The following is a 27,607-nucleotide window of genomic DNA, read 5'->3' as shown; positions in this document are numbered from 1 at the left end:
TTTTTTTTTTGCTGTGATATGCATCTTGGTTGCTATGGTGTTACCAGGTGGTTATTACATGTATTGTCGGTTGAAAATAATGTTTGTTTGTTTTTTTGCTATTTTTTAGCCGATTTATCAGTGCGATAATTTTTTTAAGTTTCACCTTAATCGCGTCATACATGGAGTAGTATATACGGGGTAACACGAAGCGATTAACAGCTCCCAATCAGTAATTGTGTGGTCACAAGAAAAACTAATCTGTTGAAGCAGGTTTGTCTCTCACACTGCACATGCTTACCTCTGGTTCTCGCTGTAGAATTTAAAGATCAGTGTAAAATTATTTAAATTATATATATATATATATATACATATATGTCCATCTTAAAAGTCTTGTTTGGTAAGTGACTGCTTGGTATTTGGCAAGGTGTTGCTAGGCAGACATATTAAGTGCTAGAGAACCAGACTTATAGAAAAGTTCAGATACTCTATCAAAAAAGTGACTTGAGTTGAATCTTTTTAAAGAGTTCTTTAAGCTTCACACTTACATGGAGATACTGAAGTATTTAACATTTATTGTATTTTTTGTACTTCTAAGATATGTAGTGTAGAAAGTGAAAGTAGGAGAAAGACTTATGTCAGATCAGATAAAAAAGCACAAAAACATATGCTATTAATTCTGTACCATTCTGCCAATTTAGGTGTTTGCAGTCCAAGAAATTTGCTCTTTAGAAAAGTTCCATACTTATGGGAAGATGTTGGCCATATACTTGTCTTAGGATGTTTACTGTATGAAAACAGTTGCATTTATCTGAAAGCTATAAACAAGCATACTATAATAAAAACAAATAATAACAATAAAGATAAAAATATATCTGTAATCTCACTAATTACTAGTTATCTAAAATTAACTTTTAAATTCACTTTAAAGTTAAAATCTGATAATCATTTAAAGCCTTTGTACCCCATCAGGCTGACTTTAGCTGTTTTGCGTATGTGTGTGTTTTTTTCTGAAATAGGACAGGAACCAGAGCTTGAAATTGAACCTGAAATTGGTCCGAGCCCGAGTATAGCCCTGGAGACCTCAGACACATCCATGGCAGCAATTTTTTAGGAGAGTGAAACAAGAGCTTTATTCAGCCCTGAAATTTGGGTTTGAGTCAGAATTTAGCTGTTATTTTGGCTGTTTTGCAGGATACTAGAACCAAAGCTTAATTGGGCTTAAAATTGGTGTGAACCTGTTTATAGCCTGTGAGAACTTTTCCCAAGAGTGACCAGACCCAACTCATAAGGCTTAATTTCGAAATCCAAGGTCTGTCCAAACCTGACCCAAACCAAACCTCTGCTAAAGCTGGGCATACACTGTAACATATACTTCACCACCTGGATGTAAGTAAGGGTGGGTAATATTATATGGTATACAATATATCGTGACACAGAAATATCATGATATTAAAAATCCATATCGTGATAATAGGGCTGTTCTGTCTTAAAAGTAGTCTATTATTCACTGTGAAGCTTTAAGTGTATTTATTGTATAATTGTTTTAGTTTGCAGTTTATATGCATGCACTAAATATTCTGCAATATTATTTGCTGCATTATATTATTTTATGCTATATTATTTATTTTGCCACATTATGATTATTCTGTTATACTATTATACTATATTCCTGAAATTAATTTATTATTTTAGTTTTCCTATATCGCCAAATATATAATTATAGCAAAAATACCCTGAAATATTGTGATATTATTTTAGAGCCATATGTGATCCAATAAGATTTTTTTGTGCGAAGAAACGTCTAAAGCTGTACGGCTGTGCAGTCGTGGGCAGTAGAGTTTTGTCAGTTCTATACTGAGGTACTGTATCTCTGTTTTTCGCACTGCTTTAATGATGCGATACCATCAGGAGGTGTGATCAAGATTTTAATCAGGTTTGAATGCTGGTCGTAAGGTGCTTCTCATTACCCTTTGTATACCACACGATGCGCAACACACGATTAAGCCCAATCCCAAAATTGACGCACAAGTGAAAAATCCTGAAATAAATACATTATTTTGTTGCACTATATTTTTTCAAAGTCTTTTTAAGTTTTTATAGATTTTATTTTATGGGACATTTAAGTTTCTGCAGCATATATGAATATTTAATATTTATTTTAGTATTAAGTTTAATATTTAATGTTCTGTGATTGCTCCAAAAATATTATCGCAAAAATACTCTAAAACATTGTAATGTTATTTTAGGGCCACATCGCCCACCGCTCAGGTACACACTAATAACTTAAAATAAATCTAAAAGCAATGGCAACTGTTTCAAAGAGGCAGTGAGGCAGGCAAAAGCCAGCCAGGACCAAACTCAAGGCCAAAAGATATTTGAAATCTGTTTTTGTCCCCGAACAAACCAAAGAACCCAGGAAAAAATGATTGGACTAAACATTTTAGAGGAACAACTCTATACGGTTGACCTTCACTGGTGATTGGCAACCTGAGGCATTCATTTTGTGTTTCCACAGACCTCATGCAGAGATAAAAAACAAGTATCGCCGTCCAAGCTTATGCAACTGTGTGTGTTAACATTGCTTTCCAAATCCCTATAAAGCAGATGAATTACATGTCCTCCTCTCGAACATTTTTTAAAGCAAATCGTTAATGCCTGCATTCTGGTCGTGAATCTGCGGTGATGAATCACATGAGGGACAGGCTCTGACTGCCAAGCCTGGCGAGGTGAAAATACAGCGCCGGGCGCACAGTGCCGAGGCTTATAAAGCATTTATGCAAATGCTTGAAACCGCATTTCATAAAATATGATGGCGCACAAGATGTATGGGAGGCATAATGTACGCTGGATAAGACATGAATGTCTCATGATGAAGTGCGGCGGTTCGACGCGGGAAAGCCAAACAGAACGCGTTGAAGCGCTGCAGCACCTTCTCCGACTCGCAGCCTCCACTCACATTTCTGCTCTTTCCTCTTTTTTCCTCCTGACTTCCTCGTTAGCTTCCTGCTGTTTCAAACCTCGCGAGCTGATGTTTATTTTTCCACATTGAGAGCATCTAAATAATCCATGAATCTGCCACAATTTCACTGCAACGTTTATGTTCTGAATAATCAGATTCTGTCTATTGTTCTGTGCGGTTAGATAAAAATAACTGCTAATTTAATGGGTGGAAGTTTTAGACTCTTACTGTGCAGCATCAGAGGACTAAAGATTGGCTGATAGTAGGGGTGGGCAATATTATATTGTATACAATATATCGTGATACGGAAATATCATGATATTAAAAATCCATATCGTGATAATAGAGATGTACTGTCTTAAAAGTAGTCTATTATTTACTGTGAAGCTTTACGTGTATTTATTGTAGAATCGTTTTAGTTTGCAGTTTATATGCATGCACTAAATATTCTGCAATATTATTTGCTGCATTATATTATTTTATGCTATATTATTTATTTTGCCACATTATGATTATTTTGTTATACTATTATACTATATTCCTGAAATGAATGGATTATTTTACTTTTCCTATATCGTCAAGTATATCGTTATCGCAAAAATATCCTGAAATATCGTGATATTATTTTCGAGCCATATCGCCCACCCCTAGCTGATAGACTCCGCCCACTACAGGATTGATCATCTGAGAAGATCATAGTTTGCAGTCACCCTGAAATCAGAGGATTTCCACAACTGCCAGGAACTTAAAATTGACTTGATTATCATGTAGTGTGAGGCAGGAATCACACACAAGACAAATGTGTCCTGAAATCTGTGTGGGATGGAGTTTAAGTTGTCTTGGTGGAATAGTGAAACGCAATGCCCTTCTCCAACTGGTCTCATGTGGGCGTTACAAAGGTGGAAATTGTTTTTATACAAGCTATTATTATTTCCTATAAACGAATAAATATAAAATGTAAATTTATAATTATTCGTGTTTGTTTGAGCTTCATAATACTGTCTAGTGAGCATATAGCAAAAACAAGCTTTTCCAATTAAATTATATAAATAATATTTTCAAAACTCACCAGAGACCCCAACAATCTCTAACCTTTCTACACGCTGTATTACTCTGATCAGAGTCTCTGTAAATCAGAAGGGATTGATCATGAAGGAGAGGGAGTTAGGGAGGGAGTAGTTCCGTGGGGTTAGATAAAAATGACTGTGCTAATTTTACGGGTCACAGTTTGAGCCTCTTCCTGTGCAGGAACAGTAAAGAGAAGAGGGTCACAGGTATTTTCGTTTCAGGGCCAAGGTCTGAAGGACATCAGGCAGTGAGCTCTGTGAGGCCATCTCCTCCCACTTTCTTCTTTTATATCTGGACTATTCAAATTCACTGTGTTCCAAAGTGTGAGGACACCGCTTTTAATGAGTGCACTTATTTAGCTTTAACTTTAAGTTGCACTTATTGTTGAGACAGATGAGCTGGATGAGGTGTGGGCAAAGACTTGAGACTTGAGCAGGTCTCACCCCAAAAAGACTTGAGACTTGACCAAATCTCTTCCCATAAAGACTTGAGACTTGACCAAATCTCATCCCATAAAGACTTGAGACTTGACCAAATCTCATCCCATAAAGACTTGAGACTTGACCAAATCTCTCCCCACAAAGACTTGAGACTTGACCAGGTCTCACCCCACAAAGACTTGAGACTTGACCAGGTCTCACTCCACAAATATTTGAGACTTGACCAGGTCTCACCCCACAAAGACTTGAGACTTGACCAGGTCTCACTCCACAAAGACTTGAGACTTGACCAAGTCTCTTCCCATAAAGACTTGAGACTTGACCAGGTCTCACCCCACAAAGATTTGAGACTTGACCAAGTCTCTTCCCATAAAGACTTGAGACTTGACCAGGTCTCACCCCACAAATATTTGAGACTTGACCAGGTCTCACTCCACAAAGATTTGAGACTTGACCAGGTCTCACTCCACAAAGACTTGAGACTTGACCAAGTCTCTTCCCATAAAGACTTGAGACTTGACCAAGTCGCTCCTCACAAAGATTTGAGACTGACCAGGTCTCACCCCACAAAGACTTTAACTTGAGCAGGTCTCACTCCACAATGACTTGAGACTTGACCAGGTCTCTCCAAACAAAAACTTGAGACTTGACCAGGTCACTCCAAACAAAAACTTGAGACTTGACCAGGACTCACCCCACAATGACTTTAATTTGACCAGGTCTTACCCCACAAAGACTTGAGACTTGACCAGGTCTCTCCAAACAAAAACTTGAGACTTGACCAGGACTCACCCCACAATGACTTTAATTTGACCAGGTCTTACCCCACAAAGACTTGAGACTTGACCAGGTCTCACCCCACAAAGATTTGAGACTTGACCAGGTCTCACTCCACAAAGATTTGAGACTTGACCAGGTCTCACCCCACAAAGACTTGAGACTTGACCGAGTCTGCAAAAAAAGACTTCTGAACCTTTCTGTTTTCTACTGTACTTTAACTGCACTGTGTGTTTAGAATACACTACTCATCCCTGCATTCAATTCATGTCTCTCTCTCTGTCAGTTTGTCCTTCTATCTGTCTTTCTCGCTGCTGTTCGTACGTGGCGTCCGCTGTCTCTCTGAGGGGGACGGGTTTGCTGATTGCTGATGAAGCACTGCTGTGTTGTAGAGGATGGTGGGAGGTTGATGGGGAATGACTAAGAACTTCTCTCCAATCAGGAGCAGACGCTGCCGCTCTCACCGCCTCCCCGTGTGGCCCGAGCCGCCAGGGCAATATTGACTAACGAGGCTTCTCCTAGATCACCGTTCTGCCCTTGCTTTAGTCCGGACTCTGGAGAGGAACAAAGTGAAGACAAAAAATGTTAGATGTGGACAGTGGAGTGCTGAGAAATCTGCAGAGACGTGGACTGAGAGCAAACAGCAGAACAGCAGAGATGTTTGTAGGAAGGGATTCAGAGAGCTGCTGTCCTAAGAAGGCTTTTTTATTCACTGTATGACCACAAGTACCATCCATTTATAAAACATCACAGAGCAAATAAATTATACACAATTGCACAATGTTGCCTACTCTGTGCTGCACTTCTTAGCTACTCTGTGTGTGCATGTGTGTGTTACACACAGTGCAGTTGTCCAGTGTGCTCTGCACTGGTAGTGGTTCTATCTGAATGGAAAAGTTCATTTTTACATATATTATGTACATAGCTGAGATTCTTTGCTTGGTTTTGGGCATCTTAGACCAAACATGCTTCAACTTGGTAGAAAAATACATGACTGAAAAACAGGACTTCTGGCTAGAATTGTTCACGGGTCAGTACTGCATTTTTTAGCTTTCATGGGTCACTGGATACTGTCCCTGTTCCTGTCCCATGACGTTTGGGATGTCAGTATAATAGCTATTTGTTTAACAGCTGGTAAGTTTAGTTTTTTAATTTAACTTGGTGCAGCTTGTGTTTATGAAAATGGAAATTTAAAACATAAGAAGGAAAAACATTCCTACAATAATAACTACAGTAAGTAGTTAGTAGTAAGTACTTTGTGCTCTATAGTGTATTTGAACTTCTTAGTTACTACAACAGTACACACATTGCAGTTGTCTAGTGTGCTCAGCACTCATAGTGGTTTCATCTGAACGCAAAAGTTCCTTTTTTACATACAGCGCTGGAAGAAATGAAGAAAAGCTATTTATAGGTTTATGTTTGAGTAAAATGAACATTGTTGTTTTATTCTCCCAAATTCTAAATAGAAATATTGTCTTTTAGAGCATTTATTTAAATGAAAATGAGAAATGGCCGAAATAACAAAAATGATGCAGAGCTTTCAGACCTCAAATAATGCAAAGGAAACAAGTTCATATTCATAAAGCTTTAAGAGTTTAGATTTTTAATATTAGGTGGAATAACCCTGGTTTTTATTCAGTTTTCATGCATCTTGCTATGTTCTCCTCCACCAGTCTTACACACTGCTTTTGGATAACTTTATGCCTATAGTACCATCTCCTTGAGCCAAAAGCCAGTGGTAATGAAGGCAGCTGAAAATAGAACAGTATTTCAGCCTATCCTTAAATCACTAAGCTTAACCTACGGTACATATCAGGTTTGGAAACTGCATAATAGTGTGAGAAAATGAAATACCGTAAAAAAAAAAAAAAAAAAAATGTATTTAATTGTATTATAATGCAATTTTTAAAAGCAATGCTCCACGATTTTTTTTCTATACCCTTGATTTTGGAAGAACTGAACTGGAGTTGGTGTCTCAATACTTTTGTTCATAGTGTGTGTTTGTGAGTGTGTGTGTAATTGTAAGAGCAATGAGCGTGCAAGTATGTGTGAATCCCCACACCTGTATAGGTTATAAGGTGCTATCTTGTGAGTGAGGGTTATGAACTCGACACAGGCCAGCATGTTCATGAAAAGGCAATGTGGATTATCAGAATTTGAGTGAGGTCTGATAATGGGCGGCAGATTAACGGGACATTCCTTAAACATTCCTAAATCCACAAAGTCACACGTGCACCAGGATTCTATTGTAGAATGAGTGTGTGTGCATGCGTGCAAGTGCATGTAAATGTGTGTTTGCATGCTAGTGTGTGTGTGTGTGTGTGTGTGTGTAAGAGCGAGTGAGCAATTTTGTTTGTATGTGAGAATGTGTGCAATTGTGTGTGTGAGTGCAGGCACGTCCTCGTGTGCTGGACAGCCGGGCTCCCTCAGTCTGATGTTAGTGTTAGATTAGTGGGCTGTGTGTGTGTGACTGGCTCTCTGTGCTCTGGACAGGCAGATTAGAGGAGTTGTGGCACTTGGCAGCCTGTTTGTTCTGCTCGCGCTCGCCCAGACATCTCCCGGCTCTCAGGAATGAATGGAGCTCCTCTGTGCCGGAATGGCTGGAACAGACCAGCGCTGATCAAATGTTTGCTGAAATGTAGGAATGAGAGTTGAGTGGATTTAATCTGCTGTTCTCTCTGAACCGGTGTTCGCATGGCGGAGTAAACCCAGCGCAGGTGAGTCAATGCTGGGGGTGGAAATGTTGTGGGACAGAAGTCCGTACGTTTAGGCAAGCGGTGGAGCAGCTGTCTCTTTGGACAGGCAGAGAGCCTGGCTGCAGGCCCGAGCTCTGGCGGGAGGAGCCCATAGATAAAAGCAGGCAGACAAACACACAGATTACACACAGTTAACACACACACACATTGAGACACAGTATGCACACAGTACAATCACACACTTAGAAATACCAAATTTTATTTCCTTTCTAAAATAAGTAAGAAAGAGGGGCTCCGAGTGGTCCAATGCCCACTATCAGGAGATTGCTTATTTCAAATCCCAGTCATGCAGCTTGCCATCAGCTGCCGGAGTCCTGTAAGAGCACATTCGGCCTCTCTCTCTCTCTGGGTGGGTAAATGTCGCTCTCTTCCCCTCATCACTCCAATGGTGAAGGCGTCTGTGAGCTGATTAGGACTTTAGTAGTCAACTAATCTGATAAATATTTTTTCGACTTGTCAATTAGTCAACGATTATTTCTGACATGACCTCCATCTGCAAAAACAAGATAAACAGTTATACATGGGATTTAAAAGCCATTTAAATGTCTAGATGGATTTTAAATGTGGAAAGGACTAAGATATATTGAGTAAATAAGTAATCTCTTAACACATTGACCGTCCCCAGCACTTTGTGTAATTAATGATTAGTCGACACTGAAATTTGTAGTCGGCACATTTAAATAATCGACATTGCCGATTATATCGGCTAATCGTTGCAGCCCTAGAGCTGATGTATCGGAAGCGAGTCACTGTGCTTTCCTGCGAGCACGCTGTGATGTTACTCCTCAATATCAGCAGCAATTCGAAAAGAGGCGGAGTCTGACTTCATATGTATCGAAGAGCGCATGTGCTGGTCTTCACCCTCTTGGTTTTTGATCATTACCAGTGAGGGGGCACAATATTTTATTTTCCCACAATAATGTGGGAAAAATCCATCAACTCCTAAGAGCCGGCTCAGAAAATAGGACGTCTTATTCAATATTTCTTTACTGATCCTAATAGCTTAAAGCTTTGATCTTTTTGTTTCTATATATAATAGGGTAACACTTTACAGTAAGGGTCACACAGTTAACAATGTGTGTAACAGTAACAGACAGTAACTACCATTGATAAATGGATAGGATAAGTAATGTTTTTACTAATTATTAACTTACACTAGTTAAGGCATTATTAAACAATAATAAATTGTAATGTATAATGCTGTAAATAATAATGTGAATGGATGTAAAATAAATACTTCATCGTAAGGTAAATACTCTACATTTGTTAAATGTGTATGCATAAGCTTATTCCCCATGGTTAGAAATGCAATGTTCTGTTGTGTTTATGATGAATCCAATGCATTTAAATGGGCAAAATACATATTTTTCTATCCGCTCTGGGCGGTGTTAGTCTGGAGCCCTGAATTGAACTGTATTGTTACCCTCTATGAATGCTCCTAACTTATTTAATTGTTTTTAATTCTCTTTGTTTAAAAAAAATTGAATCACTATATTTAAATACATTATATTTATAAACAATATTAATCATTTTATTTTCACACATACAAAGTTCATTTGTTATAAAAAAAATAATAGTTAATTTTAATAAAAACAAATTGTCTGCACTCATTAAAAATGATGTGCCGTAGGTCAACTATTAGTGATGCACGATGATATTGGAATTGTATTGATATCTGTCGATATCTGTCGATTTATCACGATACAGGAACATTCTTTTGCCCAGCCCTTTGTAATCTGTGTATATAACTAGCATTCTGATTGTATTTATATAGTATAACCATTGGCTGATTTCTGTGTGTAATTTCTCTGTGCCCGCAGGTGTGGCAGTGTGGTGGCAGCGTGGAGGTGTTGCCCTGTGCCCGGATCGCCCATATTGAGCGTGCTCATAAACCCTACACTGAGGACTTAACTGCACACGTGCGGCGCAACGCTCTCAGAATGGCAGAGGTGTGGATGGACGAGTTCAAGAGCCACGTCTACATGGCCTGGAACGTTCCCCAGGAGGTGAGACTGAGCTGCTGCTGCTTTTCATTTACAGTTTACAGTATTTACACTATAATAATACCAGCTGCTTCCAACGCCCGGGCTGAAGCTGGCAGGGAGGGTCCTTGGTAGGCCGGACTTATTTTTTATGAATTTCAGTAGCCTACTGGTCACACAAGTACATTAGAAGTGTTGGTGACATCATCAGAAAGGCCCCGCCTCCTTCAACTGTGGGGAAACTTCAGAAATTTGTGGGAGAAAATAAAGCTTGTTGCATTGTTGATCTTGCTTGATTTCTAAGGTGTCGCTGTGATATTAATTGTAGGTGTTGGTTGCTATGGTTTTGTTGGTTGGTTTCTGAGGCGTCGCTGTGATATTAATTGTAGGTGTTGGTTGCTATGGTTTTGTTGGTTGGTTTCTGAGGCGTCGCTGTGACGCTTGTAGGTGTTGGTTGCTATGGTTTTGTTGGTTGGTTTCTGAGGTGTCGCTGTGATATTAATTGTAGGTGTTGGTTTCTAAGGTTGGATGGTGGAATGCAAACACATTTGGCTAATAAAGCAGTGTCCACAAACATTAGAATAAATATTGGTGTCTGAAAACATGTTGCATATAATTTACAGTACCAGTCAAAAGTTTGGACACACACCTTCTCATTCAAAGTTTTTCTTACTTTTATGACTTTTTTACTTTGTAAATTTATAAAGGAACGTGTGGAATTATTTTGTGAACAGTGTTAAATAAACCACAACTGTGGTAATGTTTTATACATTAGATTAAGTACCACATTCAAGTATAACCTTTATCTTTGAGGACAGATCTGAACACTCTTGGTATTTTAATCTCAGTGTCTTCATGAGGGAGAATAGTCTGGAATAGTTTTCTCAGCATCTTGAAGGAAGGAGTTCCTGGAGGTTCTGAACAATAGTTGCTGCTTTTCCTTCACACTGTGAAGCTCTAGCTCATCCCAATTAAATCACCTCAAATCAACATCTCAGTTCATCAGGTTTAGATCAGGGGAGGAAGAACAAGGAAGGTGTTTCCAAACTTTTGACTGGTATTGTATAAACGATATTAATTAATATATTAATATACTGTTTTTAAAGCTCACTGCAAACAAGCCAATGTGTCAAATGTGTAGGTTTTTTAATGGATATCTTAAAAAATGCCCTTAAAAAAAAAAAAAAAAAAAAAAACAGTCTACATACTTAAATCAGATCAAATCTATTTTATTTATATAGTGCTTTTTACAACTGATGTCACAAAGCAGTTTTACAGAACAAAGAATCAGACAAAACACTGAACATATAATACAGAACCTACTGAAAATTAACATTTTTAAATTAACTTGTTTTCCAACATTTTCAGAGTGCGTTTTTTTTTCTGTTTGCTTTTTCTGGGCACAGAGAAATGTAAGTGACTGGAAAGATACATCAGTTGCGTCCCCAATGTTGTGCCATAGGGTGCAATACCTAGGCTGTGTACTACTTAAGGTGCTTCATTTTGGAACAGCCTTCTTTAAGTAGTGTCTGAGATAGGGGTGGGCGATATGGCTCTAAAATAATATCACAATATTTCAGGGTATTTTTGCGATAATAATATAGGATATAGGAAAACAGAAAAATAATTAATTAATTTCAGGAATATAGTATAATAGTATAACAGAATAATCATAATGTGGCAAAATAAATAATATAGCATAAAATAATATAATGCAGCAAATAATATTGCAGTATATTTAGTGCATGCATATAAACTGCAAACTAAAACAATTCTACAATAAATACACCTAAAGCTTCACAGTAAATAATAGACTACTTTTAAGACAGAACATCTCTATTATAACGGTATGGATTTTTAATATCATGATATTTCTGTGTCACGATATATTGTATACCATATAATATTGCCCACCCCTAGTCTAAGAACTGCTGCCTACCCCAGCTGCAGCATGTATGTTGTGCATATAGTGTTTGTAAATATGTACAGGCAGTGAGCTGTGCAGTTTGTTAGCATGTTAGCGCTTTAATTATTCTTTCACTGACTGCAATAAACCCCAGCTCATTTAATCTCTGCTGTTAGTGTGTGTACATTTGCGTAGGTGATGTTTAAACTGCTGAATCAGGCTTTCCGACAGCTGTCTGATGCAAATTGGATCTACAGTGAGCTTAAAGATTTGCTGTAGTTGATTAGATCTGTGTAATCGGTTCTGAGCAGATGTTTGTTTTCTCCTGGTTTGTGCGCCACCGCAACGTGTAGAATTCTGCGGCGTCTAATCCATCCCAGAACTCTTTAATCTCCTGCGTCATTGTGCGCTGCAGGGACGTATCTGATTAGAAAAGAAGCGCGCAGAGAAACAATTAGGCAGCGTGGAGCAATACACGTGTTGTTATTGTCTGTTAAGCAGCCTTTACCTCATTTATAGCTCCCCAGCTCCGCTCGTGTCCTCAAGCTACTCATCCCGTATTCAGGAGCCTCGACCCAGATCATGCGTTTATCATCCAGACAGCAATTAAGATAATTTGGGGATGGAGCGGAAGGCGCAGTCAGATCGCTGCGGATTGCCGGGCTGTTTTTTTTTTTTTTTTTTTGTTACTTGGGAGAGAAGCATTAAGGATATGGCAGGGGACAGGGAGGCCGGGCCGCTCGGCTGCTCTCTGTGCTTTAAATTACATGAGCTGAGACGAGACCTCGTATCTCTCGTATTTCAGCTCCAGCAGTGTGAAGGTCATTGTTCTTCGCTGAAGCCGATCACACACTGTGCCGAGAGCTGGCATGAGGGGGTGCACGAGTTCAGCCAAGCCAGCTGAGTTTATGGAAATTGATTGGTGGATATGAAATGGATGAGTTGTGTTCCTTTGCTTGAAAGAGCACTTGGTCACTGTTCTGCTGGTTGGAAGGCGTGTAGTAGGCATGGGCAGAAGGTCAGTCTGCTTGTCCAGCTGGCTGTGAGAACATCACAACAGGTGGGTAAAAAATGGCAACAGGAGCTGTTCAAATGATCCAAATTATCCAAATGAGAAGAAGTGAGCAATGGGTATAAAGAAGCTTCCAAATTAGACAACAAGCATGTGCAGAAATATTTTTATATCATCCTCAGTATAATGTCCAGTAAAAAGCATGTATCTCCAAAATTGTGACTGTACAGGAGAAGGAAATGAAAAAATGTCCTCAACATTCAACTGATGTTTTAAATAATTCCAAGTATTTTAAGACTATTTTTTTCTGTCTGTACATACAGAATTCTGTACACAGTGTGCAGAGCAGCTACTGGGTAGAAAAGCTGGAGAAAACTAAAAGAAAAAAAAATGCAGATATATGCTTTTCATTAGGCAGCAGCAATATTGTGCACAGCTATGCAGAGGGGCTTTTTCTTAACCTTCATTAGAAACTGGCATCTTTAATTAAGAGCACTCTATACATTGACTTTTATGATTGCAGACAGCATGAACCCAAAAGATTATATGTTTTGCAATTTTTTTTGTAATATACAACCATTACTGCATTACAGATATGCAACACATTTCAAAAACAAAAAGTTGTAACAGGAGGTCATTTAAGGCTAGAAAGTACCATGTTTTTTCAGGGATGTCTATTAATTTGCATCCATGGCTTTCTTGCTAAAAATGCAAATTGCGACTTTTGTTGTGGAAAAAACAATGATAGAATTAATACAATTGATAGAAAGTCTGATTTAGCCTTTATTTCAGACTGTAGACCACCACAACTATGATTTTTGTTGGACATTATTGAATATGGAACACACCAACACACTAATGCAAATGGTATCATTACAAACTGTCGCAACTTAATGTGAAACATTTCACAGGTCTAAAATTCAGAAACTGGGTATTAAAAAATAAAATTTATTGGAGCACACAAACTTTAAAATATCTTGGGTTCACACTGTATGCAATGAAATTAAGTAAAATTGTAAAAACACTTTCTATACTTTGCCAGTTTTTTCTAATTTGGAGTTGTATTAACTATTACGCGCAGCAGGAAATGAAGAGTCCTAAGGATGTAGGCACAGAAGTGTCCAAATGAGACGACAAAAATGTGAAGAGACATGCAGATGGGCTCTTCCTTAAACTTCATTAGGAACTCCATTACACTTCTCATTCTGGGTAACGGCCCACGAGTCGCTTTCATTTGGATTCCAATCTCTCATTAGAAGGGTGAAGTTAATGGAATTGCATTAAAATAAGAGACTTATCACTTTCCCCTCTCTCTCTCTTTTTACCTGTGTGTGCGTGCAGGATTCAGGTGTAGACATTGGGGACATCTCTGAGAGGAAAGCCCTGAGGAAAAGGCTGCAGTGTAAAACGTTCCGGTGGTATCTGGTAAACATCTACCCTGAGATGAGAATGTACACAGACACCATCGCCTACGGAACGGTGAGCATTCACTCGTTACAAACCTTTATTTTGTTGCTGTCCAAGGAAACCATGCAACTCTCCAATACAGACAACTTACAGAATAGAGATAAACCCTTCTTAGGTTTCAATAAAAGGTCATTTTGGAGAATTTAGATTTGAACACCAAACAGTATGCAAAAGGGCATTATAGTCTCATAGTAGAATTGGTTTAAAAAAAAAAAAAATCCTCTTTGTAATTAATTATCACCTGTCTTGGGGAAAAACGAAAAAAAAAAAAAAAGTATAATTTAGCCTTTAATGTAAACCTGAGACAACCATATTTACTATGTTTTGATTAGAAATGCAGCTGGAATGTAGTATCTGCCTTTAACCTATCTGTCAAAAAAAAAAAAAAGATAAAATAAGAGCAGTCAACAACCCCTACTAAAGGTGAACTAATATCCTGAATTTGACAATGTGCCCTCTACTGACATGACAATGTATTGCTATATGGTCAAAAATTCACATCCCGATAAAAAATATACATCACAATATAGCAAATTTTCTGTAAATTCAGTGATTTTTTTTTTTATTTCCACATGAAATACCTATTTCTTATTACATGTTTAATTACACTCAACAATTCTCATTTTATTAAGAAACATAAGATATAAGCAGTAACATACTTTTCAACTAAAATTACATATTTTTTTAACCTAATTTAGCCTCAATAGCATAAGTTAAATATCTTAAATATCAGTGATTCTCAATCCTGGTCCTGTCTTTCCTGACTTTGGGTTGGGTGTATATAGCCAAACCAGAAAACCAATGTTAAGCATTAGGGGTGAGGTCTGTTCTAATACTAGCTCCAAAACTTATCATCTATGAGATGTACACTTTAATGATGTTGCCACGGTGTTAAATAGTAAGTAATAGAGTGGTTAAGTGTTTAAGGTCTTAAGATGGAAATTGGGACACTTACCTTCACGAATACATCACTAGTGCTTCCTGTTTTTGCAGGCTTTTAGTTTAAGTCCTTGCATTAAATATTTATATGTAAACTAATAATTATAAACAGATGTGGTGTTTTGGATACAGTAAAATAATTAAAATGTATTTTTTTAAATACAGAAATAAAATTAAAACAATAACTCGATATAATCTGTAATTAAAAAAAAAAACACCCTTTGTTAAAACAGGATCATCTGAGGACATTAGTAAGCCACTACAGTATTTAGGGCACATTGCTCATAGTCTCTGCAAACATCTGAGGAAAATCTCATCCCAGTGATTTCCGTTATCCCCACCCTCTTCCTTCCTTTTAAAGTACTTGTCTAGCCCTGTATTACACATTTTGCCCCAGCTACCCTACATTGCACTCCATTTACATGTGGAAGCTAATGAACATTGCACTGACCTGCTGGATTTACATGTGGGGTCTCCTGCATTGAATGACTATTATTGACATATGGCAGAGTTTTCTTTACTAGATTAAATGTACAACTTACATCAATATACCAGACACATCATGGTTTATACTCTTATAATTAATGTTGCTACAGAGGCTACAAAGAAGTGGATGTAAATTGTCTTGAGCAATTTTAAGGTCCTTCAGATGCACATGGGGGCACTGCAGGGAAAAAAATATATATATATTCGATTAATGTTTCATTATGGTAAATGTGCCATAACATCCAGTTTATGGAGAACATTTATTTCTTCAAATGGGTAAAATGTGTGAACAGGCAAACTGGGTTAAATGGGAAGCATGTGGACCGTGATGTTACTTTTACCTATTTATGTATAGCTATTAAAAAAAATAATTAAAAAAAAATAAATAAAAAAATAAATCCCCACAGTTTCAGAATATTCTCGATTAAATGAACAGAAGGAAGCTGGCGTGAAACCACAGCAGTAGGACATTATAGGACATTAACTAAATCTAGTTTATCTAATGGAACAGTGTTGTTTAGTGATGTAGTAATATTTTTACCTTAATTGATTTATTTAAAAATACATTTAAGGAAAATATGTAACAGTGCTAATATTGGTGATGTAATAAAATTTCTAATCGAAATTTTAAACAAGGAAATACACTCACATGCTAAAAGTCATAGGAAAGAAGCTAGAATTATGTCCTATTAAATGTAGATGTGACTTGTGCTAAGGTAATTTTTTTTTTAGCCAGACACTGCTGGTCACCATCATTACCATCCACAGCCATGCGTTCTAGGTTCCGGCTATGTCAGTCAGATGGCAGCATAAGAGTGTGAAAAGAATAGAAAAGAGAACAAAGTTATAATAAATAATAAAAAAAAAGTAGATACTGTCTACTTTAAACAAGCAACACTTCGCGGTTCACATGCTTCACATTTTACCTAGTCATTAATGCTTGTTCACACATTCACCCATTTGATAAAATGTTCTTCATAAACTGTTTTTTTTTTTAACTGCTTGCTGCAATAACCACAAGGCTCATTACCATAATGAAACCTTAATCGTTATCCTGACTTTATATTTTACCGTGAATTGCTCCCACGTGCATCTGAAGGACCTTGAAATTGCTAAAGAATATAGACATCCATTTCTTTGTACCCTCTGTAGCACCATTAATTATTAGAGTATAAATCATGATGTTTCTGGTATATTGGTGTAAATCTAGTTAAGAAAATTCTGCCTTATGGACCAATCAGCTTGAAAATATAGGACAGTGAACAGTAACTATAATGTAACTGCTTTAGATTTACTAAAGACCCCCGTCTTCCATGTAGAGACTTAACTTTTAACTTTTTTTTTTTTTTTTTTTATAATATATTTGTTCTGGGGCGTTTTCTTCATGTTTAGTTGGGGATACACGTTCTTATGCTGCCGTAGGTTAGTACCCCACAGGTCAGTGCAGTGTTCTTTAGCTTTCATGGAACATGGCAAAAGTCACGGGACATAATCCTATTTTCAGTACCGTGACCTTTGACATGTAAATGTTTTTCCTTCTTTATTTTTTTTTTTAAACCATATAAGTACTGTGGTACATTTTCCTTAAATTAACCAATTAACGTAAAAATATTACTACATCACTAAACAATGCTTTTTTTATTTTAAGATCATACTGGTGTGGTTGCCAGCGTCCTTCTGTTGATTTAAAGGGTTTATTCTAAAACTGTGTGGATTTTTTTTTTAGCATGCAATACACTTTATACTAAGCAACACATCAGTGTCCACATGCTTTACATTCAACCCTGTCACAAATGCTTGTTAACACATTCACCCATTATGGCAACTAGGTGTAAGGGAAAAACAACCCACCCTGCAACCAGACAAACTGTGATGACGAAGCTGATTCTGGCACTAGCATTTCTTTAGCTAATGCTTAAGATGGTGGACAAACGGCAGAAAAGAAAGTAGTGAATTTTGAGTTAATTTACAGAGAAATACAGGATTGTCAACAAGATTGCTATAGCCAGCTCGAACGCATTAAAGTAGGTATCTTACAAGTTAATTCGAGGTTGGGTGTTGCAGAAATGCAAATCGTACAAAACAAAGAAATTACAGGTCGCAGATGTTCTGGCTGAAATACTAAGATTTCAGATGCAGCTTTAGGGGAGGCCAATGGACCAAGAGTTGTTCAAGATGCAAAACTGTGAGGATATATGAGAAATATTATCTTCTATTACATATTTCTGAATTTTAAATGAAATGCTACATTCATTCCGCTGGCCAGTATCCAACTTCACAACTTATACAGGGGTGGATGTTCCCAAGCTGCCCTTACCCGAGGCAACACCATCATTGTTTCCATGCTGCTGTCCCATGATTTTTGGCATGTTACCACACTTTTAGAAGTGTTGAGACTCATAGTATAAAGCTTACAGCAGTGGGCAACCCCTAGCCACGCTTGCACCTTGCCTGTAGCAGCAGATTTGTGTAGACGTGGTTGAGACTAGTGTCTGTGTTGGCGTGATACGTTAAAACCCTGGAGACAAAAGTAAATCCAGTGGCACAGGCAGTGGCAGTGATGGACAGTGCTGAAGTGTGGATGCCACTCACCGACACAAAAGCAGCTCCTCTGGATGCTGAATAAGCTGCAGCCCCAGCTGTTTGTGTATGCGCAGCGTCGCGTCTTTAGAGGAGGAATTCGGGATCGGCGCCGGCCACGTGCGACTCCACTCCCTGCTCTGTCTGAGGAAACTGAATGGGATTTCCTGAACGGCTCGACAAAGTACTGTCTGCATGTTCAGCACTGGGCCACTGAAGCGTACCTCCGCCAGTTCTGTTTCTCCATTCATGTCAAATCCCTACAAATCGTCTTCCGCAGCTTCCTCTCTCTACAAACACAAACACGCACTCGGTGGAGGTGGGCTGTTCATTTTCTGCTTGATTTCATCTTGTGTGTTTTCCTAGCAGACATGAAAAGGTGGAGACAGTGTGGGAAAATAGGTCAGCCTTATTAAAATTAATTCTGGGAGTAAAGGGTTCAGAAATAACTCTTGCCCTCATTACTCTACAGCCTGTCAATCAAACAGAGGTCTGGAAGCTGAACAGAGAGCCGGAATGCAGAGTCATAATCCACAGAATTCAATGTCAGAAGCCACAAGATCGAAATAAGATAGAAGAAAGCGCAGCAGCAGCAGAGTTCCTACCAGGAGTGAACTGTATATTATTCCTTATTTCTTTTTGCAATATTGCCTTTTGCAATATTAATATCACAGAAGTCTGTGAAATTCAAACCAGCCCTCAAACCAGTCACAGTACATACACTGTATCTCCAAAAGTATACACTCACCGGCATTGAAAACCCATGTCATAAAGCTCTCTAAACTATATACTGTTCTTGATCTAATCTGAAGCTACATGAAGTGTGTAGTGAGGAAGTGACTCTGCAGAAAGTTGGTTCTGCAGAAAGGTGTTTGCTTTTATACACCTGTGACCACAGAAGAGGTTGAACACGATGAGGAGCATTGCTTTTCCACACTAATACATGACCAAATGAAATGCCAAACCACTATTACATTACAATGTTCTTCCACTTGATCTCTTTTTGAAAAATTATTTACAAATATTCACATTTTCAAAACCAAACACTGGATTGGTGTCAGAACTGCACTTAAAATGCAATCGACTGCAACTGCATTGTATTCCACTGTGTGGTGCTGCGAATATTTAAAAGCAAATCACAACACACAGGCTTGCATTCTGTCTATGAGAAATGTTGAATTTGTGCCAAAATGAAATGTAATCTCTGGCCAATCAAAATCCAGTAATGAAACTGAGGCGGGGCTTAGAAACCAGTCAGAAGTTAGCACCAAAAAAATGTATTTCACAACATGATATGTGAGGAAATAAGTACTCTAGTCCTTTAAATTAAGGCTGGCACAGTTACAGACGACTGCATGCTTTTCAGAGTTGAATAGATTTTAACACCGGCTCGGTTCTCAAGCTTGGGGTGCTTTTGAACATTCGCAGTGCCAAATGGTTTAATAAAATAAAGTTGAGCTGATAGCATTTTTGAAAAACACCAAAACCAAACACTGAATTCTTATCAGAATTGCACTTAAAATGCTATGTAATAGTGATTTTGCATTTGGTTTTAGCAAGTATTCTGCATGTTAGTGAGGAAAAGCAATGTATTTTGTGGATTTAGTGTTTGCTTTTCAATTTGGCACTAATTTCTCTCCAAAGAACACTGACCAGAGTGTCAGAGTGGGCGATGTGAATTATCAAATTATGGGAGTTGGAGCAAGTCCTGATAGTGGGTGGCAGACGAATAAGAACATACCATCTGAAATTATGCAGGCATTTAACATTTATTAGTGGATGGCAAGTATTGTGACCAGCGGCGTCTGGCTAGAATTGTCTGTGCAAACAAACAAGCAACTCAAGTGGAAATCACATCCACAGACAGTATAGGAGACCCCACAAACATACCCAACAGGTCAGTGCAGCTTTCTTTAGCTTCTATGGAACATGGCAAAAGCCATGGGACACAATACTGTTTCCTGTCCCAATCTAACTGACTTAATTTTTATTAAATCCAAACCAAAGGCTAATAATAAACCAAATAATTTTGTAATATGATAAAAGCATATCATAATCATAATTCACTTTATGGACAGAAGTATTAGGACACTTGCATGCAATGTTTCTTTTGACATTTAAGGCTCTTTAAATGAAATTATCCTGTTTTTGCTGGATTAATTTTTTCTACTATTCAGGGAAGGCTTTCTACTACATTTTAGAATAGGTGTGAGGATTTTACTGCATTCAGCAACAAGAGCAGCTAGTTATTGAGGTCAGGATGTTGGATGGTCACCAACCAAAATAAATGGATAGAGCACCATCATTCTAGAAAAGACAGTTCCACTGCTCCACAGCTCAATACTGAGAGCTTTATACCCCTGTAGTCCATACCTGCCATTACACTATAGGTATGGTGCCAATACCTATGTACAATTTTCTGCTCCAGAGTCCTATTCTACTTACAAAACTTCTCTACAGGAACTAGACAAGCTGTGTGTGTGCATACACACATCTGTGTCAGGGATAGATGTAACGTAAAATAGCTGAATGCCTACATTTATTATAAGAGATGTCCATAAACATTTGGATAAATAGTGTATATAGGAATATAATTTGCATCACTGTTTAGTTTTCTATGCAGTTTCCTTGTTTACATGCTGTATTCTTAAGGCTTGCAGATTAAAGGATCTGCATGTTGATATCAGGGTTGTATTTGATCAAGGAAAGCATTTTCGGTGTGCAAATGTAGCTTCTTTTGGGACTTCAAGGCTAATTTAGCTAACAAGCACCAAAAGCAAGTAGTCTCTCTTCTATACTTTCTATAATTACTGGTCCAAAACTTATTTCAGTGGTTGCTAAACTTTTTGAAGTCCCATCATCCCTCATAATGTAGCATACTCCTGTACACCCTTGCTATTTCCACACAGACACATACAGCTGTAATATATATATATATATATTACATTTAGATTTGTAAAATCAGTCCCTCTTTGTAAAATGATAGACTAAAAGTCATGAAACAGAAAATAGCAGTGTCCCACGACTTTCAAACTAAAGATATGCATGTTGAGTTGCTTCTCTGTTCGCACAGACAATTGTGGGTAGTTAATGCCTTTTATGATGTATTCCTACCAAACAAAGGACACTGGATTGAGTAATGTTAAAAGCATAACTGCACAGCTTCAGAAATGCAATGTCAGGGTTCGCTCAATAACTGATAATTCGATAATTCACAACCCCGCTTGCCACAAGTATGCTGTCAGGTGCTCAGCCACACTCACAAGATAGCACCTCACAACTTAAACAGGTCTGTTTGTTCTTAAGCTGTCCGCTCTGGTAACACACCATGATTTATTTACATACTGCTTTCCCCTTGACATGTCAATGTTTTAAGTTCTATTAATTTAAGCATTCAATCTTCATGATTTTGGTTCTGCATGCCACCACACTGGATATGAAATGAAACACTTGAGATACAGGTGAGGTGTAGAAATTTAGGTTTAATTCAAGGGGTTGAACAAAAATATCAATGTTTGGAAATCAGAGCCATTTCTCTAAAAAGCCGTATTATTTCAGGGGCTCAAAAGTAATTGAACAAATTAACTTTACCATACTTTTTTTATTTTTTTATTCTTCGACGAGAATCTTTTGCAGGCAGTGATTGGTAATGTCCATGGATCAAAACTTCAGGAAAACTATAAGTTTCCTCCTTTACGATGGTTAGTCAGGGTTTTACTGCAGCTGTCTTCAGTTGTTGCTGGTTTGTGGGTCTTTCTACCTTTAGTTTTCTACCTTTAATGCTGGATCAGATTTAGATCTAGTGAATGATTCAGCCACTGCAGAATATTCCACTTCTTAACCTTAAAAAACTCCTTGATTGCTGCGGTCTTTTTTTTTTTTTTTTACGAGACTGTTCCAAACTGTTGAATTGGCCACTACTAACACTTCCCCTATCATGTATTTTTTTACAGGCTAATGATGGTCTGTTCTACTTATATTGAAATTTTCCTTTTTTTGCATGTTAAGGGTTCACAGCAACATCTTCCAAATACAACTGCAGACATTTTACCTGCTTAATAGATGATGGATTAACAAGGGAATAGCCCATGCAGTCCATAAAATAGCTTTTGAGATAATTTGTTCAATTACTTATGAGCCCCTGAAATGAGGAGGCTTTGAAGAAAATTGTTGTAATTTCTAAAACTTCACAGGATTTTTATTTTTGTTCAACCCTTTGAATTAAACCTGAAAGTCTACAGTTCAATGGCTGCTCATTTATTTCATTTCAAATCCAGTGTGGTGGTCTGCAAAGCCTAAACCTTGAAGACTGTGTCACTGTCCAGCTATTTCAGGGCCTAACTGTATATTGTTTGTATTGGTACTTAGTGAAAGGATGTGAGTTTCTACCTTCTGATGAACTAACGTCGTGTCCATGAGGTATTGCTGCACTGCTCCACTGATTCCGGGTAAATTCTGGACCAACCATGATCCTAAACAGAAAGATGAATCAGTTAACCCCTTAAACAGTCCTTGGTCTGTATACGCGCTACAGGTGAAGTAGATACAAAACCCTTTATCTCTGCAGTAAAAAGTAAAATTCTTAAATTTGAAGATAGACATAACTAGACAACCATAACAAAATGAAAGGTTCAGAAGATAATGAAATGATTCATTTTAAAATGTTAAAAGTTCAAGAAAGTGCCAATTTTATGATTTTTATTCATTACATTTTGACAGTTGCAGATGTACTTTATTAGTAAAGTATTTTCTATTACAATTATGATTTTCAGTAATGTTCCTTATCAAACATGATTTTTTTTATATGTAATCCTTAAGATATAGCTGTGTAATATCAGGCAGAAAATTGACAAAAATGCTGCCATGTTAAGGGGTTAAATTAACCAGTTACATTAATTGAGCAGTTATTTCATTTTATTAGTTTTTCTTGCTGTGATAAAAAGGGAATATGACTGTAAATACTGTTTGGTTAAAATCCTGAGGTAACGACCAACCATGACAGATTTCAGAACTTGTATTTGAACATTTTAGTTGTAAAAATCATTGCAGAACTAAAACAAAAAACATAAAAGGCATTTGAATTGTTAAAATGTCTAGAAAAAAGTCTTTAAACGGAGCTAGCTCAAATTGATCTCCAGCACTCCCACATTCTGTAAATAAGGTCAGATCACACGTTCACACACTGCCCTGTGATGCTCTAAAGATGTTCAGAATATGCTACTGAGGGACTTCATGAATTAAAAGTGAAGGACAGAGCTCTGTAAGAAACTTTACACAGTTTTTAAAGGGTCTGTTGCACATACATCTCAATGAGCTCCTTTAGGCTAATACTCTTTTCTCGTCTGTAACAGAGGACTATTAAATTAAATGGTAGATGTTTTTTTTATTTTTTATTCTGTTGTTTTTTGTACCTTTGGGATTAGATGTACCACAGTTTGGCTGCCACTGCTCTAAGAAACAGTGCATTTAGAGCATTTATATGATTTTTTTTATGATCTGTATTAAAGAGGCAAAGGCTAGAACTATGAGAACTATGGGAGTTTTACATTCTTCAGATGAATAGCTGTGTGCCTTTTGAGCATAAAGGAAAAGTCGTGTAGCCTTAGGCGAAATAGCAGACGATCTTTGCAGCTTGAGGGACAACAGAGACACAGTGGCTGCTTACAAAGAAACAGCCTTGAGCTCTAAATCCTTCTTTGGCTTGCATTTATAGTCAAAAAAGGGAAAAAAATAAGAAAAGAAAAACAAAACCAGAAAAGAAATCCATACTTTTACTTATTTAACTGGTTTTTTTTTTTTTTTTTGTCTTGTCTACAGCTGAAGAACTCTCTGAAGACTGAGCTGTGTTTGGATCAAGGCCCGGACACGGACAACGTTCCAATCCTGTACCTCTGCCATGGGATGACCCCTCAGGTGGGCAGCCCTACTGACCTCTTTCTCTGCAGCAGTGACCCTCGCACTGTTCTCCATTGATCTACAGTTTGCTTTCAGCCCTGGCTGGTCCTGTTTCTTTAATCCTGCCCTGGATCCATGTGTGCGGTCCTGTAGGAGTCTGTAATAAAGACTCGTCTGAGAGCTGTCCGTGCCTTAAATGATATCTCCTCTCTCTTCACCACGACAGATTTTAGGACTGTAGGGAAAATTTAAATTTATTTTTTTATTTAATTTAATTTATCCTTTATCTCTTTTGGTGTACATGACTTAAAATTATGTCTGTTTATTGGAAACACAGGGAGGGTTAATCAGCTTACATACTCTGCTTGCTCGCCTTGTCTCCAACCATGTCTAATACACCAAATAAGGGACAAGACAACACCTGTTACTCACTGTACACCAGCTCATTATATGTTTGAACATATTCTCAGTGTTTAAATCTCACATTTAGTGGCTTCTGCAGTCTCTTGAGCGATAGAGAAAAGCAGAGAGCGAGTTTATCACAAGCTGCAGCTTCTCCACAAACATTTACTGAGAACAGGGTTGCCAGTTCCAGTAAAAATATCCAGATTAAAGTCTGTCTAAAACCCTCTCTTCAGAAGGTTGCCATAGCTGTTCAGAACACAGTAGATTTTCATTTTGAATGGTCTGTAAGTAAAGTTCTTTTGGCGGTTGTGGTGGTTTTAAGTGTAGCCCAAAAAAAACGCAACACGTGAACTTTGAACTTTCACCTATTAATATATATTTTCTTTTTATATGATGTGAAAACTGGAAACCTTGCAATTCTGACTGAGAGTGGAGCAGGTAGAGAAGGGTCTAATCACGTGACTGGCCAAGGTATTGGGTTACAGAGGCAAGGAAAGTTTTTCTATAAAGTAAGTAAATACTAAAGAAAACAAATCACATATAAAAAATAAAATGATTTATTGTTTTTAGTCAATTTTCATTGAATACTTAAAATAAAATTATTAAATAAATTATTACAAAAAATGTCCTAACAATAGAAGAGATTAATTACTTTAATTAATCATTTTTGATCAAAAACTTGGTCAAATTCAATGTAATTTATAAATTCTGTTCACATTTACATTGAATAAATAATTAAGTCTCCTATAATTTCCTCAAAAGTAACATGGGGCCTGTGTGAATATCTTATTTACAATTACACTAATATAGCGCCTTTCTGCCACTCAGTGATGCTTACAGTTACATTCTACACACACCAGTGAAAAGCAGCAGCCAGTGGCAGACAGCGTACTCTCAACCGAAATGACCGTCCACATGGAGGACTGCATCGGGCACTACAGCATTTACCCAATCTATATTTGGGCACAGTTACACACACATTCACACAGCACGGTATCTAATTTAATGGGCAATTTAGAATATCCAATTTACCTAATCTTCATGTTTTTGAACTATGGGAGGAAATTGGAGTCCCCGGAGGAAACCCACACAGACATGGGGAGAACATGAAAACTTTTTTTAGGTTAATATAGATACATTAACTATCAAAATGTCATGCAAAATCTAGTTAGGGCCATAAATGTTTACCTGTCAAAACATACATTGGATTATAAGCCTCACCAATAGGAAGAAAAAAATATATAAAATAATGGCATGACAAAAAATAATCATGACAAATCAGAAAAACACCAATTTTTACAATGAAAAATGGGTACCACTTTAAAATAAGACTACCTTTATAAAGGGTTTATACCTGGTTTACAATTAGTTTATTAATGGTTACTAATTAGGTTGTAAATGCCTTAAAAATCATTAATAATCAGTTATAACACGTACGTAGAAAGGGCAACAATGACCTGTTGTTTGCCAAATGGTGAACCCACAGCCATCTATATTGTTGCCCTTTCTACGTATGTTATAACTGATTATTTATGATTTTGAAGGCATTTACAACCTAATTAGTAGCCATTAATAAACTAATTGTAAACCAGTTATAACCCCTTTATAAAGGTAGTCTTATTTTAAAGTGGAAGCGAAAAATATATGCTGTGTTCTTGGTAATGCAATGCATTATTGCAAAACAAAATATCACAAATTCAGTTAGGGGTGGCATGATACCACCAAATTAATGTCTGATACGGCAACCTTCAGTATTCGCATTATGTCAAAGTACAACCAACAAATCACAGACAATATAAACAATTATATAAACATTTGCAGCATTTTTTATATAATTGTAGCCCTTTATTTTACATCTGTTTTTTCCTGTGTTTATTCCAGCCAAAAAACCTCACACACACCCTGTAATTTTCAGATGCAGTTGAGAACTCGTTCAGCCATTTCCAGTTAATAGCATGGTTTAGAGTTTAGCACCCGGGCCGCTGAGGGAACAAAGCTTTTGGGTTTGCTTTGTGCATACAGCCCACAAATGCCGTGAATCACAGTATAATGTGGTAGAGTGTGTGCGGCGAGTCCTTGTCGAGCTGGTGGAGTTATTAAAAAGGTGGAGAGCTGCCAGCTGAGGAGCTGAACTGTCTCTCTCGCCTCTCATCTCTCTCACAAAGGACACTCATTTATATTTGAGTAGTTTTTTTTAGAACCCACTTCAGCGTCAACTCCTCTTGCTGAAAAAAACATCCACTGCCCTATCCAGAGGTCACAAGTAAAAGAAAAGGTGAGATACAGGAAAAAAATACCACCTACACTATATAGACAGAAGTATTGGGACACCTGTACTAGGCACAATCTTTTTTTCTAAAATCAAGAGAACCAAAAAACTTGATATTTGAGCACATATATATATCAGCCCTGTCCTATAAACATTTTTGTCGATTTTTAGTTTACTACATAATTTGAACAGACCAAATGTCCCTTACACTGTGCCAAAATTTCTTCATGAATGGATAAATAGAAATACTTTAAAATGACCTGAAATAAACTCAATTTACATTGACTTCCATTGGAATTTTACAAAGTTTTTTCTCTCTCCTGTAAAGTTGCTGTTTTGGAGATAAGTGTTTTTCATTGGACAGCGACGATATACACCACTTAATTTGAACCTGAAACCACTAGTCGTGACGCACTGCTTTAAATGAGAAAATCCAGTGTAAAATAGACTTGGGTTGTAGTGAAACATGACGAGTTCAAACTTTTGTTTAATGCCCACCTCCATTCACCCCCAGCATTCACAAATACAGCGCTTTAGCCAATATTCCCAGCAGGCTAACAATGCTAGGGATAGGGGCATTGCATTACCCATGCAAAGAAATTGCTATTTTTGCATCATTAACAAACTCAAAGTAGCTCCATTCTTCATCAGTGGAATTCTGAAAGCCCTGACATTTAAAATGAG

The 27,607-nt window shown here is 37.5% G+C and overlaps 1 protein-coding gene across 1 annotated transcript in view; it reads left to right on the top strand.

Moving 5' to 3' along the window:
• Positions 1 to 27,607, top strand: part of galnt18b (UDP-N-acetyl-alpha-D-galactosamine:polypeptide N-acetylgalactosaminyltransferase 18b) — a 158,845-nt gene that overhangs the window by 112,698 nt on the left and 18,540 nt on the right. Inside the window, exons 7-9 of the mRNA XM_007254660.4 lie at positions 9,803 to 9,988; positions 14,224 to 14,361; positions 24,172 to 24,267. Of these exons, the coding sequence (XP_007254722.3) occupies positions 9,803 to 9,988; positions 14,224 to 14,361; positions 24,172 to 24,267 (420 nt within the window). The remainder of the gene's footprint in view (positions 1 to 9,802; positions 9,989 to 14,223; positions 14,362 to 24,171; positions 24,268 to 27,607) is intronic.

Source organism: Astyanax mexicanus, chromosome 16, assembly GCF_023375975.1.
Source record: "Astyanax mexicanus isolate ESR-SI-001 chromosome 16, AstMex3_surface, whole genome shotgun sequence".
NCBI lineage: Eukaryota > Metazoa > Chordata > Actinopteri > Characiformes > Acestrorhamphidae > Astyanax > Astyanax mexicanus.
The sequence above is the reverse complement of the archived record's forward strand: the minus strand, read 5'-3'. Positions and strand labels throughout refer to the sequence as shown.